The sequence below is a fragment of the Carassius gibelio genome, chromosome A7, assembly GCF_023724105.1.
Source record: "Carassius gibelio isolate Cgi1373 ecotype wild population from Czech Republic chromosome A7, carGib1.2-hapl.c, whole genome shotgun sequence".
Classification (NCBI taxonomy): domain Eukaryota; kingdom Metazoa; phylum Chordata; class Actinopteri; order Cypriniformes; family Cyprinidae; genus Carassius; species Carassius gibelio.
In genome coordinates, this window is record NC_068377.1 from 2,909,018 (window position 1) to 2,928,124 (window position 19,107).

The 19,107-nt window shown below is 36.9% G+C and overlaps 1 protein-coding gene across 1 annotated transcript; it reads left to right on the forward strand.

Moving 5' to 3' along the window:
- The first annotated feature begins 3,954 nt into the window (after positions 1-3,954).
- mapk8ip1b (mitogen-activated protein kinase 8 interacting protein 1b) lies at positions 3,955-18,319 on the forward strand. The gene is made up of 12 exons (XM_052600912.1): positions 3,955-4,395; positions 6,062-6,173; positions 7,409-7,648; positions 8,945-9,026; positions 10,743-11,570; positions 12,930-13,005; positions 13,393-13,568; positions 13,867-13,970; positions 14,756-14,863; positions 15,786-15,856; positions 16,152-16,250; positions 17,392-18,319. The coding sequence occupies exons 1-12, from the start codon at positions 4,340-4,342 to the stop codon at positions 17,462-17,464; spliced, it is 2,025 nt and encodes a 674-aa protein (XP_052456872.1). The 5' UTR covers positions 3,955-4,339; the 3' UTR covers positions 17,465-18,319.
- The last annotated feature ends 788 nt before the right edge of the window (positions 18,320-19,107 follow it).

Below are 19,107 nucleotides of genomic sequence, written 5' to 3' on the forward strand. Positions count from 1 at the left end.
GGGTGCCAAATCATTCCCTGTGCTTGCGATAGTACATCCTGTCTGGGAGGATAGCAAATCCGCTCCAAAGTTCAAACGTCCGGGGACATGAACCGCTTGGATCGACGGAAATCTGTTCTGAGACCAAAGAAGAATATTTCTCGCCAGCCTGCACAGGGGGGAGAGCGTAATCCTCCTTGATGATTCAGATACGACAACCGCTATGTTGTCTGACCTGAGCAGTACATGACGGCCGTTTAGCAGATTCGAGAAGTACTGGAGGGCTAGAAAAACTGCCAGTAATTCCAACCTGTTTATATGCAAACTGCCTTGTGTCACCGTCCACACTCCGTGAGCTGGGCGCCCTTGACAAACAGCCCCCCAACCGGTCAAAGACACGTCCGTCGTGACAGTCTCTCGGGAAGCACAAACCCCCAGCCGAACTCCAGCTAGAAAGAATTCGGTTAACATCCACTGTTTTATTGACATAACACACCTCCGTGTCACTGAAATTGTCCGATGCGGAAGAGAATGGGGTGAAATGTTTCAACTTTTCGTTCACCACTGAAAAGGGCGCATATGAAGTAATCCCAGGCGGATTACAAGGGATGCCGCTGCCATTAGACCTAAAAGTCTGAGGCACAAGCTCACCGTCACTGTGCGACCTGCTTTGAAGCGACGCACGCATGACACGATAGACTGAGCGCGCGGGAGAGATAGTTTTGCTGTCATTGCGCGAGAGTCCAAGTCTATTCCCAGAAAGGTTATCCGTTGAGAGGGAATTAAAACACTCTTCTGGAAATTCGTGCATACACCCAGGCTGTTTAGATGATTCAGCACAAGATCCCGGTGAGAGTGTGCTTGAGTCTGAGATTGTGCTAACACCAGCCAATCGTCTAAGTAGTTCAACACGCGAACGCCCTGGAGCCGCAACGGGTCCATGCATTTTGAAAAAGTTTAGGGAGCCAGAGCTAAGCCAAAGGGAAGAACGCGGTATTGATACGCTTTGCCCTCTAAAGCGAATCTGAGGAACTTCCTATGTCTCTTGATGATCTGAATATGAAAATATGCATCCTTCAGATCAATCGTGACAAACCAGTTGTTTGGTTGAATTTGAGACAAAATAGACTTTACCGTTAACATCTTGAATTTGCTCGTCCTGAGTGCAAGATTCAAACGGCGTAAATCCAAAATGGGTCGCAACCCGCCGTCTAGAAAACACTTCTACCCTCGAGCGCAGTACTCTAAGCCGCAGGCCATCACAGTGGGGGCAAGAAGAAAGGCCGCTAAGTGCTGCCTGTGGGTGATGTAAGCCCAAGCACACTATGCACCTTACATGGAAGTCTCCCTTCGTGATGAACCTGGTACATGGTTCCTTACATTTCCGAAAATTCATCACGTCCGCGAAGAGGAGTTAACACTGCTCGGAGAAAACCACTGAGAACGCGAGATGATTCCTAGGGCACAGATGATTCGCTTTCCTGAAGGAAATGAAATCTGAGCGAAATAGCGTGCGTCACCTAGGTATACGATGCGTGGGGTGGTGCCAAGCGCTATTTGGCCAATAGGATTGGTGGGATGGTATAGGGCTTCAGACATTCGTCACACCGAGGGGTGTTCCCATACGGTGACGTCACCGCAGCATCGAAGTGACCTATGAAAGGGAACAATTAGAAGCACGTTTATGCTGGGGGGCAAGCGTACTGCGCAGACTCAAACTAAGCTTGATGCCGTAAATGTCATGTGAGCAACCTGTCTGACAATTGTAAGTCTGCTAATCTCTGTGCCAAGTAAAATCTGAATCACCCACCAAATCTGGCAGACGTTGTTGAATAATTTAGTCTTGTTTCTTTAATGGACTCTCTATGGACTCCCCCCCCCCCCCCAATACGGTAATTTCTCTTCCTCTGCGACAGAAAGTCGCAAGTCATGACACAATAGTTAGCCTATTTTTACAAAAACTGCTTCTATGGGGCCACGATGTAAGATACAAGGTAATGGGGCCTTTTATACATTTTGTATCAAATATTGAATGGGTGTCAATGGAATGCTAACAGCAGGTGGGGGTCCGCTAGCCAATGGTTGATTAGCGGACCCCAACCTGCTGTTAGCATTCCATTGACTCCCATTCATTTTGACGTCACTTTGACAGCGAATAACTTTACATCTGAGGCGTTTAAAGACTTTTATCCATTCATTATTTCTAAAGAAACACGAAAATGTATAAAAGGCTCAATTACCTTGTATCTTACGTTATGGCCCGTAGAAGCAGTTTTTGTAAAAATAGGCTAACAATTGCGTCATAACCTGCGACTCTCTGTTGCACAGTAGAGAAATTACCGTATGGACAGAAGGAGAAGCTCGCAGGCAATCTTTTACTGTCTATGAGGCTATCGGGGGGATGTGGAGGCATAAAGTCAAGGGAGAAGCCCATAGAGAGTCCATAAAAGCAACGGGACAAAAATTATTCAACAACATTTTGAGGAATTGGAAATAATTTGGTATGTGGCAAGTATGATGTATTCACTACATGAAGTAACAATCATCCACTAACTTTAAATAATTTATCTACTTCATTAAATAATGAAGTATGGGTAAGGGGTATCTATATTAACGGGGGAGGGGGGAAATTATCATGAAATTATACTTGCAATTGAAGAAAAAAAAAACATCTCAACGTCAATCGTGGTTATTCCTTAAACTTATGAATTCATATCACAAGTTGAATATCATTTTACATAACTTTTTTATATTATTCATTAACTTAATATGGCGTACTGGCGTTACATTTTAAAATAAATAAATACTATGCAAAATGCCAAAATAATTAATCAGAATACCAAAATGTCCTCCTGTTCACGATTGCCGTCTCTGCAAGATTCGGTAGGTGATTCAGATTTCTCTTGGCACAGTGATTAGAAGACTTAAAACTGTCAGACAGGTTGCTCACGTGACATCCACGTCATCAAGCTCAGTTTGAGTCTGCGCAGTTCGCTCGACCCCCAGGAAGTGTGTGCTTCTAATTGACTTCACTTGTCTCCGTTGAATCCAGTGGGGTCGCTGTGTCCATTTCTTTTACTGTCTATGAACAGTTCCTGCAGAATTATTTTCATCATTTATGGAACGTTTCCATTGGTCCAAAGCTTCTTTATAGTAGAAGAAGAATATTCAATTTAAACTTTTCTTAACATAAAAATAAAGGTTCCACAAAAATTCGAAGAGCCATTCTTTAAAAAACCTTTCAGTGAAATCAATTTTTTCTATCGCTCTCTTCCTTGGTGTCAAGAACGTTTTAATTATCAAAAGAACCTTTTTTTCCACATCTTAAAAACATTTTGTGCAATGGAAATGAACATGGATGTCAAAGGTTGGAACCATCAATGCTTATAAAGAACATTTATTTTATAAGAGAGTAAGAATAAAAAATAAGTTGTTTTAAAGAAACAGTTCGCCAAAAAATGAAATTTTGCCAATGTTCTCACCCTCTAGCCATCCGAGATGTAGATGAGTTTATTTCTTCATCAGATTTGTAGAATTGCATCACCAATGGACGCTCTGCAGTGAATGGGTGCCGCCAGAATGAGAGTCCAAACAGCTGATAAAAACATCGTAATAATCCACATGTAATCCACATCACTCCAGTCCAGCAGATAATGTCTCGAAAGGAGAAAAACTTAAACAAATCCATCATGAAGATGTTTTTAGCTTCAAAGCATTGCTATAATCCATAATAACTCTTCCTCCAGTGAAAAAAGTGGTCTGGTCTGAATCAGGAGAGAAATCTGCACAGATCAAGCACTGTTTACAAGCCTTAACAGCTTTAAACAAATATAGGAGATGGAACTCTTTTCACTGGATGCAGAGTTATTATGGATTATAGAGCTGTTTGGACTCTCATTCTGACGGCACCCATTCACTGCAGAGGATCCACTGGTGAGACGGTGATGCAAGAGAGAGAGAGAGAGAGAGAGAGAGAGTGATGGGGGATGGGCGATATTGGAGACAAGAAGCAGAGAGGAGGGGTGATGTTGTAAATCACACGACTGCATGATTATTATTATGTATACGCAGAAGGACACTGTCATGCAGCATCTCTCTCAGCGCTGACTCTGCAAAGCTCTGATTTTTCTTCGCGCAGTGAGGATGCAGGTGAACACATGAGCAAGGGCAGAGAGATACAGTGAGAAAATGCAGCATCCGTCAAGACGTTGTTGTTCTACAGTGTATGCATGATGCTGGAGCAGCATGTGCTGTTGTCATTTGAACTACGTCTAAAGTGAGTGTAAATAGAGCAGCTGGAATGGCAGGCGCTGAGCTCTGACCAGATGTCAACACAATCCCATGCTGCACTGCTCACAGAATGGACTCCAACGGTGATGGCAAAGAGGAATGGACAGAGGAGCAATGGGAGAAATGGTATGAGGCTCTTTTACTCTTCAAGCTTGTGTTTTTAGTAGTAGAATATATGAAATGTTTCTGTGCTAGTGAATGTGTTTTGATGAGCTGCAGATGCAGCATCCATAGCAGATAGTTGTTTTTGTTACATGGCAACAGTCTGTTATGCCAATGTTTATGCAATATTATTTTCCGTATTGCAATGGAATTCCTGTTCTTTGCCAATGGTTTGTTCATACACTGATCTTAATATAAATCTGTATGTGCACAATTCTGTCTTCACCTGCTGTCTTTTTAACTAGTGCATCTTATAATACAGAGTCTATAAATTGCAATGTCAGACAGAAGACTTTTATTTTGAAAGGGCCTGAGAATGTGCATGTTGCACACGATGAGCTCTTTTATCTCATACAGAGACACGAGCTGTTCTTCTGTAATCATGTGTGGGCTGCATCTGAGGAGAGCTGTTACTAAAATAAGCGTGCATGTGTATGAATAAAATGCGGATGAACTACATCCATCATGGTGTCATTGTCAGGTGACCTGTGACGTTTGCCAAGTCACTGCTTCCTGCCATAAATGCATTCAGAAATGTTCTCAAAATATACACTATATAATAGTTTTTTTAACATTTTGTTGTCTCATCCTTATGCTAACATGCTTTACTTATTTTTGCACACCAATCTACAATCCAAACCTTATGATGACAAAGAAAAACACAGATTTGTAATAAACTGATATATCACATTGGCATAACTTCGTCTAGTGGTGCTCACATAGTGTTTGCTTTCTATTTGCCAAATAAAAAGACATTTTAAATGCAGCAACTGAAACATTTTTCATTCAGTAGCTTAATACAGAGCAAGAATAACGTTTAACATAAGACAATTCTATTAAAACCCTTGTGAAACAGTAGTACCCTTCAGCATACATTTAAAATAAGTACTTATTTGGGAAGCAATACACTTTAAAAGAATATGAATGTAATGTTTTTGGACATTTAACTATACGATTATTGTAATTAAATGAAAATGTATTATAGTTTACATTTTATTTACGTGCAATTAAATTAAGAGTAATTTCTGACCCACTTAAGTCAGACTTAAGTACATCTTTATATAAGATCATTATTACTTAGACTGTACTTAAATGTCATATATATAATAAATAATGTCATGTATTTAAATATTTGCATATCACAGATTTGTAACGATGTTTCAATTTAATGCTTTATTGTTTTTAAAATATATTAACAAAGTTGTAATATTGAATAACACACTACAGTTATAATTATAATTCTTTACATGTGATTTATTATGTTAGTCAACACATCAAAATAGCATAAGGTTATTAAAACAGGATGATTTAAAATGTACTTTAAATGATAACCTTTAATTAGATGTTATTACTTTTTAAAAGTTTACTTAAGTGTGTTAAACAGTCATAAAAGTGTCTCTCTTTAAGTCACTTAAGTGGACTTTAATTTAATAACATTTTAAAATTATATTTCCTGGCACACAGGTTTTATTTTTTTTCTCCTTTTTTTTTTTTTTTTTTTGTACACTTTTAAGATTTGAAGTACACTACAAGTGCTCATTCAGTACAACAAAACGAACTTCTTTGATTTAAAAACGAAGAAACAGCTCACTTGCGCCCCCTTTATCAATAAATGCTTCGGTTCTTCTAGGTTGACCCAGGACATAGGTTTGGATGGGTTTGAAGATGAGGACCTGTCTGAAATCACAGAAATCGCTGATGAGTTTGTAATGAGGCCCAGGCGCAATGACTCTGACATCAAGGTGAGAAAAGATCTTGCTTAACATAGATCTTAACATAGTGAGTATTACTGAGCATCATCTAACAAACACTGGAATCTCATCTTGCTGCTGTTATTAATACTTATTGTTATTTTTATTCATATTCCCAGAGAATATTTTGAATCTAAAAAAAAAAAAAAAAAAAAAAAAAAACAACCTTGTTTACCAATTCTTTGTTCCGGAAGTGACATGCCTGTGCAGTACGTCATCAAACCTCTAGGTGGAGCCCAGCGAGTGGCTCAGTCTCATCATGAATGGCGTCTAGTTAGACAGTCAACAGAGTATTAAAGAAGAAAAGATTATGTCAGGAAACACATAATAAATGAAAACATAATGGAATGTAGGACCATATGTAAAATAGCAAAATTGTGTGATGGTGCATTTCAGATCGATTATATAAAAAATAATACCTTAATGGTTATTAGCTATATAACCCTACCATGCAATGCATGTTTGTTAATTTATCCGTCAATAGTAGTTAAAAATACTAAAGTAACACATAATGTTATTTGCATTACTACTACAATTAAAATAACAATATACTTTTAATTACATGGAATGAGATGCACGTCATTATTGTTTTCTCACTGTTCTCAAATGGAAGGTTTTTTATTTATTTTTTTGTGGATTTGTCTGTCATTGTTTGTTTTTCCAGCTATAACTCTGCACAGACAACTGTTACAGGGTTTGGTTTCAGTAATATTATACTATTCTAAAGTCTCCTATGCTCACAAAGACAGTATTATTACATTACTACGATTTAAAGGAACAGTTTTCTATTTAAATGTAACTTAAAATGTAATTTATTCCTTGTGATGCAGAAATGCATACATTTATGGCACTAAAGTTATGTTTTCCAGGCCATTGAAATGATGTCAGTTATTGGCAAGTTACACTAACATACGTAATTAACTGATGAAATCAGTACATTATTATTTAGTTGTTTTCATAAATCCACTCCAGAGGATCTTACAGTTCGATCTAAATCTAAATCTGTACAAATCTGGCAAACTTGTGCACAGAGAGCAGGCCGAGCTCTAGTGTTAATGAGTCTCATTGTAATGCAGTGAGTAAACACCCATATGAATAGTCTTTGTACCAAACCCCTTCCCGTCTCTTGTTCTCTGAAAAAGCCCTAGTCTGATGTCATCTCCCCTCTCTTATTTTCTCATGCACTCTCTTCTGTGACTGACGGCCGATCTTTCCAATCCCTGCAGGATCATGTGATCCAGACACACAATAGTGGCCTGGAGAAGGTGGAGGCAGGCGCAGCGGGTCAGATCCAGGCAGAGACACATCCCTCACATCTCACTGATGCTGCTGATAGGAGCCAAAGAGTGGCTTGTCGACACGACGGCAAAGCGTCGATGGATTCTGCCGTTCCTGTCAGCATGGATGCCTACCGTCCCAAAAGACCCACCACTCTCAACTTATTCCCACAGGTGCCGCGGACTCAGGTAATGAGATAACAATATGAAACACTAGAAATACTGCAGGTGCGTTTTCTCTGATTTCTCAGTGCTTCCTAACATTTCAGAAAATAAAATAATTGACAGTGCATACTAAATATTATTGAGTGATATAATGGTGTTATACCATGTAAATGCAATAATGCTCATCAATCGAGCTAGCAAAAAGTCCTGAATCGGTCAACCTGGATTTAATGACTTAATTTGCACTTGAAAAAAAGAGCACTTATTATGTAAATAATATACTTTTAAAGATTACATGTAAGTGTATCTTATATTACCTACAAGTACAACTTTATGTCTTTTGAAGTACACTACAAGTACACATTTGATACTAAGGATAAGGATGTTGTCATTTCTTGTTCGTAGAGAACTTAAAATGACTTCAAATGATCTGTGAGTGACAGTATTTATCAAGAATCTGCTTATTAATGTTTTCTGTCTGGTCTGCATTTTATAACAGAGTACGTAACACCCATTTTGTGTAATAATAAACATATACACATAAGGCATGCAAAATTATTTAAAGTGTTATGCTTCAAATGAAGGGCATTTCAAACTGTAAAATTGAACTACCCTAAATTTTTGAAAGAGTACTGAAAAATCATACTTAAATAAATGTCCTATTTTTTCCCACAAAATGTAGTCGTAACACATGCACAACACAATTTCTAAATTTAGGTTACAAACTGCAGTTTGCGTTCCCTTTAATGGCTTTTGTTTGAAAGAAAATACAGGAAACATTAGCAGTGGTTTTGTTATATCTAGAACACAGTCCTGTATTGTAACTTGTTCATGGTTTGGGCCCCACTGCACAATAAAGTACGAGCGTGTCATTGTTATTCAGGGGCTTGATATTTGGTTGTCATTATGTGTTTGAATGAACGCTGTGAGTCGAGGCCAGTGCGAGCTGAAACGCTGAAAGAGACACGTTCACCTCTCACACGTCGCTCCCAGAATTCATTCAGTGCAGAAATAAGGCCTGTTTTGACACCGCAGTCAAAGTTGCTTATTCTGTTACCCTGAGAAAATATGTGACTGCTTTAAGTGCTAAAACTGGCCAAGCTACCCAGGACGACCTTGACCCTCGGGTCTGATCAAATAATGCATAAAGAAAAGATTTATAATACTTCCGGTTAATTGAAGTTAGACAGGATTGCATTGTGGGATACTGGACGCAGTGCATCTGGCTGTTCCCGAGGTTATTTATGCAGTTTGCATGCTCTATACTGCAGAAGCTCTATATTAGTATGCTATAGCCTGTCTGTTGCATCCCATCAACAGGACACTTTAAACAACAACTCGTTTGCGAAGAAGTACAGCTGGCAGCAGAAAATCTCCCAGACCTTGCCACCGCTTAAGTCAGGTGAGTGGAGCAATCTCCGTTTACGTGTGAGTGCTTGTTAAGTCTTATTTGGGAAGTCTGCATGACTTGTGTTCTCTACTTAGAATCAGAAAAGAGTGCATATATTGGATATAACATACTTTAAAAGAATATACTTAAGTGTGAATTGAATGTAAAGTTGGTAACACTTTATTTTAAGGTGTCCTTGTTACAGGTTACATATACTTGCTATTATAACAACAGCAAGTAACCCTAAGCTAAACCCTAGCCCTAAACCTAACCATATAGAAAGCACATGTAGTTTATTAGTATTACTCAGTACTTAAATGAATAATTACACTGTAACAAGGACACCTTAAAATGCAGTGTATTTTAATTGCACAGTAATTACAATTAAATGAAAATGTACTGTAGTTTACATATATAATAAAAGCAAGATGGTTTTTTACCCACTTAAGTAAGACTTAAGTACATCTTCATATGTAATTTCACATATAATAAAAGCAAGAGTGTTTTTTTACCCACTTAAGTAGGACTTAAGCACATCTTCATATGTAATTTCACATATAATAGAAGCAAGAGTGTTTTTTTACCCACTTAAGTAGGACTTAAGCACATCTTCATATGTAATTTCACATATAATAAAAGCAAGTGTTTTTTTACCCACTTAAGTAGGACTTAAGCACATCTTCATATGTAATTTCACATATAATAAAAACAAGAATGTTTTTTTACCCACTTAAGCAGGACTTAAGTACATCTTTATATGTAATTTCACATATAATAAAAGCAAGAGTGTTTTTTTTACCCACTTAAGTAGGACTTAAGTACATCTTCATATGTAATTTCACGATTCTATTGTCTTTTGAAATATGGCTTAAGTACTGCTGAATGTATGTTTATGGTAAAGGTACACAGCCATATACTTAATTGTTACAATATGCAATTAATTTAAATATAACTGTAATTATACAGATTTGCAATTTTAGTATATTTAAAATACATTACATGCCAAATAAAATAACACACTACATTTTAAATATAATCAGGTACTTTACATGTGCTTAGTATGTTAGACAACAGATCAAAATAATAATTATTTAAAGCACAACAAAAGATTGTATAAACATCCATTTTAGACATACTTACATAAACATTTCACTTGACAGTGAACTCTTTTAAAGGGAAACAGTCATGAAAGTGGAGTCCTTTAAAGTCACTTAAGTGACCTTTTATTTCATTGACATGATTTTATCTGCAATTATGTTACAATTTGAATGAGATATTTTCATAATTTCACAATCAGTATGATTAAGTGCATTTTTCCCCAGTATGATTAAGTTGCATTTTTGGTACAACGTGAATACTTTGTTGTTGCATTTATTTTGTCAGATTTGTAGATTAGCAGCTAACTGACCGTGTGCCAAACTTTGCTTGCTCTGTTGTCTCAATGACAAAAGGCCAGTCATGTTTTGCTGCCAACTGCGCTCATGTGAATTTGATTTAGTCGAGTCATCTACAAAAACACATTTGCATGCGCAGTCAAGCCAAACAATGGGTTTCAAAGAACAAAACAAACCATTTTAGTTTTATTACTCTACATGTTACTATATATCATTCCCACTGATCTCAAAACTTCATTTTTACAGAATAACTCGAATGCACTGCCATATTTATGTTATGTTTGTGTTTGTGTGAGTGCATTGACTTCTTGGTGCATGATCCTTCTGTAACCAGGTGAGCTGGCGCCTTCTCGTGAACACACGTGTCTGAGCGACGAGGAGAAGCACCAGCCGGGACAGAGTCGGACTCAAATGAAAGACTGCGGCACCTCGACCGACAAACCCAACAGTTGCCCCTCCAAACACACTCAAGCTCCTGCTCCACCTTACAAAGCCAGAGACGTGCACAGAGAAGCGGGCCACTGCGAGCGCATCCGTTATCACACAGACGTCCGGCTTGAGCCTACAGAGGAGATCTTTCTGACGCCCATACAGCGCTGCACTGAGGCTCCGGAGCAGGAGATAACACCAGCGCTCTCCCAAGTGATCGCAGACAGCTCTGACAACGAAGCTCCCCCTCCGTACAGCGAACAGGATCTGCAGCCGCCGTCCTATTCCTCCTGTGTGGAGGCTTTGGCTGCTGTGGAGCCTGACAGTGAAGAAGAAGAAGCAGCTGGAGCTGAAGATCTGTGTTACAGAGACTGCGGTGCTGGAGAGGGTTTGTCGGGAACGCTGCAGACTTCCATGAGCAACTCGGACGCCAGCGGACTTTCGTACGATTCGGTCAAATACACGCTGGTGGTGGACGAGCACGATCAGCTGGAGCTGGTCAGCTTGAAAGAGTGTTATCACGGATACAGTGATGACAGCGACTCGGCCACCGTCTACGATAACTGTGTCTCCTCTCCATACGAGTCGGCTCTTGAGAAAGAGGATGAGGAGGATGAAGGAAGACAAAGCGGGATCAAACAGAGTCTGTCAGAGGACTCCACACCTGAAGCCGACATGCAGTTTTCTCGGAAATTCCTTAATGTTTTCATGAACGGCTGCTCACGCTCCTCCAGTAAGTGACATGTTATATACTTTTATCATGTGTACACTACCAGTCAAAAGTTTATGTGTGTGTGTGTTTGAAATAAGACTCTTCTGCTCACCAGGGCTGCATTTATTTGATCAAAAATACAGTAAAAATGTGAAATATTATTACAATTTCAAATAGCTGATTTCTAAGTGAAAATCGGTCCAGATGTAATTTATTCCTGTGATGCACTGCTGAATTTTCACTACCTAGTGTCACATGATCTTCAGAAATCATTCTGCGTAACTTGTAATACATGTAACATATTTAACAAGGACACTTTAAAATTAAGTGTTAACAGAATCATTATTAATATTTGAGCACCAATAATAATTGATAATACTTGAGCAGCAAATAAACACATTAGAAATATTTCTGAAGATCATGTGACACTGAAGACTGGAGGAATGGAACATAGAAGTCTATTTTAAATTGTAATAATATATTACAAAGTAATATTTTTACTGTATTTTTGATCAAATAAATGCAGCCCTGGTGAACTGGAGACTTCTTTCAAAAACGTGATTATTCCAAACTCTGTGTTTTCGATGAAATCTCTTACTGCATTTGGAAAGGTTTTCTGCACGCTCTGCTGACGCTGAATGGTGATGAATGTGCATGATTGTTCCAGAAGAGCAGTGCTCTGGTTGCAGTCGTGATGTGACGTGGAAGATCACAGTTTGTTTTAGTAGTCCCTGGATTTACTGGATGTCAGGAGCGTTTTGAATCAAGGGGCCACTGCATTCCCCAAAATAATCTACAGTACAAAAACAAAACAAGAAGTATATGAGCTCTAAATAGTGATTTTTTTTTAAATCAATTTAATCCTTTACCATCTTTGGGTATTAACAGCTGCTTTGAATCTCATTCAGTTACTGTTACACACCCTCTTAAAATTCATTTTGTAGTTGTCTATCAACCCCCAGGACCACTGGGTAACTGTTTGGATGAATTAGAGGACTTCCTGAGGATGGTACTCCCCTAGTTATGTTTGGAGATTTCAACATCCACCAAGATGAATCTCTAGCTGCTGAAATCCGTTTGATTTCTTCCTAAATTCCGTTTTTTTTTTTTTTTTTTTTTCTGAATTCCATTATTTTCTGTTTGAATTTTTCTAGATTCTTTTTTTTTTTTCATTCCTTTTTAATAGTTAAATTAAAGTTTATTAATCAAAAAGCAAGTCTAATGAATTAAAACCATGAAACTTATACATGTTCACATCAATTTAATAAAAGTTCATTATTAAAATGTCAGTAATTATGGGTAAGAGTAGACCAGGATATGGCCATAATTAGCATGCACTGCATTAATCGTCTGAAACGCACTGTTTGCTGATGTCTTTAGGTACAGAATCCTTTGGCTTGTTTTCCTGCATAATTAACGGAGAAGAGAGAGAACAGACGCACAGAGCCGTCTACAGGTAAAGCAGACTGAAACACACCTGTTACTGTTAAATGCATTCATATATTTAAATGATAATGTCCTGAATGAATCAACAGCCTGTAAGTTCACATGCTATAAGAAATAAATATACTTAAAGATACATAGACATAGGGGGAATGTCTGGTCAGTGATCATAAGTTAAATTTACCTTATGTTTATATGATTTTTAATGATGTCACTCCTTTTAATTTGATGTCTGAAAGATCAAACGACAATTCTTTAAAGGTGGAAATGTTCTAAGTGTGCAGTGTTAATGCAAACACGTTTAGTGTCTTGCTGAGTGGTACGTCACTGGGACACAGACGAGACACAGATCTCACCGTCACAGATGAAACCAGATAGACAAGCGAAGTGTTTTGGGCAGGTTTGTCCCTCGTCATGATGACGAGCTGGAGCTGGAGGTCAACGACCCTCTGCTGGTGGAGCTGCAGGACGAGGATCACTGGTACGAGGGCTACAACATGAGAAGCGGCGCACGCGGCATCTTTCCCGCTTATTACGCCTCTGAGGTCTTCAAGGAGCAAGAGCTCACTTCAAACGGTAAGAGCTGGAGATTCAGATGAAATGATTTGACTTTGTAAAACACTGGAGTTTCTCAGATGACAATAACGACAGTATTGTCTTCTTTAGAGTTGCATTATGAGTTTGGCTCATAACGAATGCAACATTTACACTGTTATTGAACTAAACTGAAACAACATTAATGGACTAACCTTTTATATTTTTAGAGCTGCTTTACGGCTGAAGTTGTATTGATTTCATAACGTAGAAGCAAATGTGTTTTGGCTTTGATAACTTAAATCCTGTTTGAGTGGTCTTTATGTCTTTTTCTCATTAGTGAAAAGTACTGAATGGATGGAGAAATATAGCATGAAATTTCTCGGCTCGGTTCAAGTGCTGAATCACAAAGGCAATGATGTTTTGTGTGCAGCTATGCAAAAGGTTTGTTGAAGATTTACATTACATTTCACTGTAAGTAAAATAATGATAATAATAGTAATAATTCTTGCATTTTTATGCGAAACTTGCATGCAGCTAGCAAACTTTTATTCTTTGTTTAAAATTTTAATTACATGAAAACAATGTACACACACACACACACAATTATATTTAGGTTTAAATTAAAGGTTTATAAATTTGAATTGCATATTACATTTCCATCCACTTATATTTAACGGTTTTAACATACTGTAATCAGACTGAATGTGATGCATATTTAAACAGATTTCTGTACTAGTGTTAATAAAATGAATGTGTTTTAATATTAAAATTAGGTTTGTATGTGTATCATCAATAAATCCGATTTCTCATCTGATCACATGATCTCATGCATTTTAATATTGCTCATAATTTTAACCATGTCCTTACCCTTTAACAGGTTTATGCTGATTCTAAGCTATTTGAATAAATATGATCTTAAATAAAATTCTAAATTATTTCAAAATGCCAAAAATTGCCGTTTAAGTAAAACAAAGAAAATGCAAATGATTAATAATAAATCAGGCCATTATGTTTTGTTCTCGTTGTTTTAGTACTGAAATTGTAACTATTTATGCCTGACTAACAAATATGCATCACAGTAGGTTTATTAATTTGTTTAAATGTGTAACCCAAATGGGCGCACATTTAAGCGGTGATTCAAATACACAAATCTTGATCATAGAGCAAGTGATGGTCTTCATCGATCCTTGATTAGACTGATATCGGTTGTTTATGATTGAGTTCAGATTGCGATGAACAGGAGACTGACTGTACTGTACAATCCTCCCTCGTCCTGTGTCCTGGAGATCAACGTGAAGGGACTGAAACTCACGGTGCAGGATGACTTCAGCATGGTAAAAGCCATCTCCTGCATTAACAATGTTTGTTTTCTGATTGCCTTCAAACACAGCTCTGCATCGAGCATCTCCTCTCCATGCTGTATTTACATTTTAAAGACTTGCAACTTGAAAATCAAGAATTTCAAGCAAGGAATGAAGAATAATACTGTTGGTTATTTGTCGAATATTTAGCTGAATAATGAAATCTACAAACATGATACATGAACTGGTCTAGAAAAAAAATAACCTTTAAAACTAGTTAAAAAAGTTTGTCAAAACAAACTTTAGGTTGGCTTGAAAAAGTCTAGCCTTAAAGTTTAAAGCAGTTGTAAAAGCAGTTGTAAAGTCTACAGTTAGAAAATTTAGATAGATTAGATAACATGTTTATAGCATGATTAGCATGTTTTTAGCCTGATTAGCATTTTGCTAGCATGATTAACATGCTACAAAGATGATTAGCAACTGACTAGAATGTCACTAGCATTATTAACATGTTACTAGCATGTTGCAAGCATGTTTCTAGCATGATTAGCATGTTACTAGCCTGTTGCTAGCATTATTATTATGTTACTAACATTGTTAACATGATTAACAAGTGACTAGCATGATTCTAGCATTATTAACAAGTTACTAACATGTCGATAGTATGTTTCTAATATGATTAACATTTTGCTAGCAAGATTAGCATACCATTAACAAGTTGCTAACATGATTGACAAGTGACAAGTTTCTAGCATTGATAACAAGTTACTAATATGTAATATACTAGTATGTCGCAAGCATGTTAATAATAACTTTTAAAAATGTTCTGAATGTATCCAGTAATCATGAAAAACTAGAAAAGTGGGAATCGGTAGTTTATTGTTGTAAACGTGTGGGAACCCTGGAGGTGCAGGTGTTTGTGGACTCTAATTGTGTTATGAATGTGTTTCCACAGAGCAGCCAATACAGTCACTTCTTCCACTTAAAAAATGTCTCATTCTGTGGCTACCATCCCAGAAACAAGAAGTAAGTCGAGCGTTTACTGGCAACCTTTCCATTTTCAGTGACGATGATGATGGTTTTTATTATTATTCATTCACATATACACCACATTTCAAAGGTTTGGGGTCAGTAAGGTTGTTTTTAGAAAGAAAATTTATCACGGTTTCCATAAAAATATTCATCAGCAAGACTGTTTTCATCATTGATGAGGATCAGAATTGTTTTTTTTTATTAGCAAATCAGTATATTAGAATGATTTCTGAAGATCATGTGAAACTGAAGACTGGAGTAATGATGCTGAAAATACATCTCTGCACAGGTATTTTGGCTTCATCACCAAACACCCAGCTGATGAGAGGTTCGCCTGTCATGTCTTTGTGTCAGAGAGCTCCACTAAACCGCTCGCAGAGTCCGTCAGGTCAGTCCGAGTCTCATGTTGGCTTGACAAAGATGATGCTGGTCTGTTACTTCAGCTGCTGCTTCTTCTTCCGAGACTAAATTTACTTGAGTTTTCAAGCTACAACCGATCATTTAACAAACAATCAAAACTACTGAAAAGTCCCATAGACTTTAACTGAGGGGGTCACAAATTTCGTACAATAACACATAGGCCTACAGAGTTTATTTTAAAACATGATTTCAGTGTTGCAACATGCTAAATCATGTTAGCAACATGCCAAAAACATGCTAGCAATGTGTGAATTAATGTTAACACCATGTTAAACTATGCAAGTAATGTTAAAATGTTAGGAACATGGTAAATCATGCTAGCATTGTGTGAAATCATGCAAGCCACATGCTAAATTTTTTTTAAATCAGGCTCACAACATGTTAAAACATGCTAGCAATGTGTAATATCATGTTAACAACATGTTAAAATGTTAGCAATGTGTGAAATCATTCAAGCAACATTAAACTATGTTAGCAGTATGTTAAAACATGCTAAATCATGCTAGCAACATGCTTAATCATGCTCACAACATGTGAAATCATACTAGCAACATGTTAGAACATGCTATCAACATACAAAACTATGCTAGCAACATGCTATAACGTTCAATCATGCTAGCAACATGTTAAAACAAGCTAGCAACATAATAAACAACGTTAAATCTTGTTAACAGTGTTAAATCTTAATTTTAAAATGCTAAATCATATGCTAGGAGCGTTAAAACATGCTAGAAATGTGTTGAAACGTCAAATCATGCTAGCAATATGTCAAAATATGGCATCAATGTTTTAAATCCTGCTAACACCTGCTAAAATCGTGCTTGCAATGTGTTAAACTGTTAGCAAGCTAGAGACAATTTAAACACGTCACATCTTGCAAGTGATATGCTAATACATACTACCAATGTGCTAAAACATATTAGCAACTTGTTTATATGTTAAGGCAACGTTTTAATAGCATTTTATTGAGTGAAGTATTCAAAATATAATTTTTTTACTATTTTTTAAGTTATTTTCCAAGGCTTTGTCAAGCCAACATTAATGTTTGTTTACAAACTTCATTTGAATGAAGTTACACTTATTAGTGTATTCTCTGTCTTCTTTAACAGGAAAGCTTTCCATTTGTACTATAAAGAGTTTGTGGAGGTCTCGTGTCCAACGGAAGACATCTACCTGGAATAATAACTACAACACAGCAGTGTATATTACCACTACGCTACATGAATATATGAGAAATAATAATATCAAAGACTAATATATCTGACAAATGAAATGAAGAGTGACTGACTGAGGCTTGTAACGTGATGCACATGACCTGATTTTGTGTTGCATTTCACCAGACTGATGCACAGAAGAAGAAATGTACAGTATAAAATGCTAAAATTATTTTCCAGATATTGAGGATTTTGGATGCTTTGGATGAGGCTTTCATCCGTTTCGCTGCTCTTGCTGCTGCGCGTCAGGCTTTATAGAGGATATTTTTTATCGCACAAAACCATGCATTCTCATAAAATATTAGTAAAACTTATTAACGGTGACCAGTTTAATGAGACGAACGAATCTGTTATCCCAGCTGCTTGTGATGATGTCTTGTTGTCTGTAGCGTTTTACAGGTGTACCAGCATAATTCACTCCTAAAACCTTCCTGTAAAGTGAACTCCTTCAGTATTATTCATTTGAAACTGTAAAATAGGACTCCTTTGTTATCAGTTCCTCACCAAATGAAAGCCAGATCTATAAATAGCTATCAAAGAAATTTGATCATATTAATAGAAGTCAATGACAGCTGAATCAGAAGATGTTTTAGGACCTTCAGGACTTTTTGGATCACGACATTCCCTCTTATAAGTGCAATGGTAATGGATAACACAATAATAATAATAATAATAATAATAATAAATATCAGTGCCATGGAGTTCCTGTAAATGACTTTGGAAGAGCTGCATTTGGCTTGGTTTTAATGAACTCCTGTGAAAGCAAGACCTTATTACATCCGTCTGAACAAATGATGTGCTTATTAAAGGCTTGTTCAAGGAACTCTTGTAGCTGACTTGTTTTATTCAGATACCAGTGCTTCTACAAACTAATTCTATTCAGTTAACAAACATTTCCACTTTCAAATGTCTGAGAGACATGATTATTCCTGGTTTAATATAAGCATAACATAAGCTCCACTGGTGGGCTCTGAAACATCCAAAAAAGATAATAGACCAAAGTGGTTTTTATGGTTTTTTTTTTTTTTTACACACACAGATCAAAACACAATATTTATTTGTTTTAAATATTTTTTTTTTTCTTGGATTATGCCTGTATCAACCTCATATTGACTAAAAACTACAGCAAACAAGCGTCCACACTCATTCACCTGACACACATTAAATACAAGACAATCAGACTCCGATTCAATCAAACGATCCCAGTCTGCTTTCAGGGTATTTACAGGTTTGACAGAAGTCAACTGATGCTAAAAAGACAATTCTGAAGAAGATTATTGAAGATTATCTGAAAAAAAAAAAAAAAAAAAAAACCTTCAGGCCCCAAAATCTATGATTAATTAATGAAGACTTTTTGTAATGCAATTTCGGAATTTAAGACATGCCTTTTAAAGGGCTTTTAAAAGATTCATGGTATCTTGTTCATTGATTTTTACTGTCGCCATTCAACTAGAAGCCAATTTTATTATATTTACAATCATTCGGAATATAAATGATTTCTCCCGATCTATTTCTTCTTTGTGCGCAGAAGAACTGTCAACATTAGTATGTGAAAGTGCTTTTCAGGGTCAAGCGGATCCAGAAATATTTATTAGTCCATTAGCAGATGAC

Coding starts and splice junctions, on each gene's coding strand:
- mapk8ip1b (XM_052600912.1), top strand. CDS start 4,340: ATGGACTCCAACGGTGATGGCAAAGAGGAATGGACAGAGGAGCAATGG. Junction 9,027..10,742: donor CTTGCCACCGCTTAAGTCAG/GTGAGTGGAGCA, acceptor TTCTGTAACCAG/GTGAGCTGGCGCCTTCTCGT. Junction 13,006..13,392: donor ACGCACAGAGCCGTCTACAG/GTAAAGCAGACT, acceptor TGTTTTGGGCAG/GTTTGTCCCTCGTCATGATG.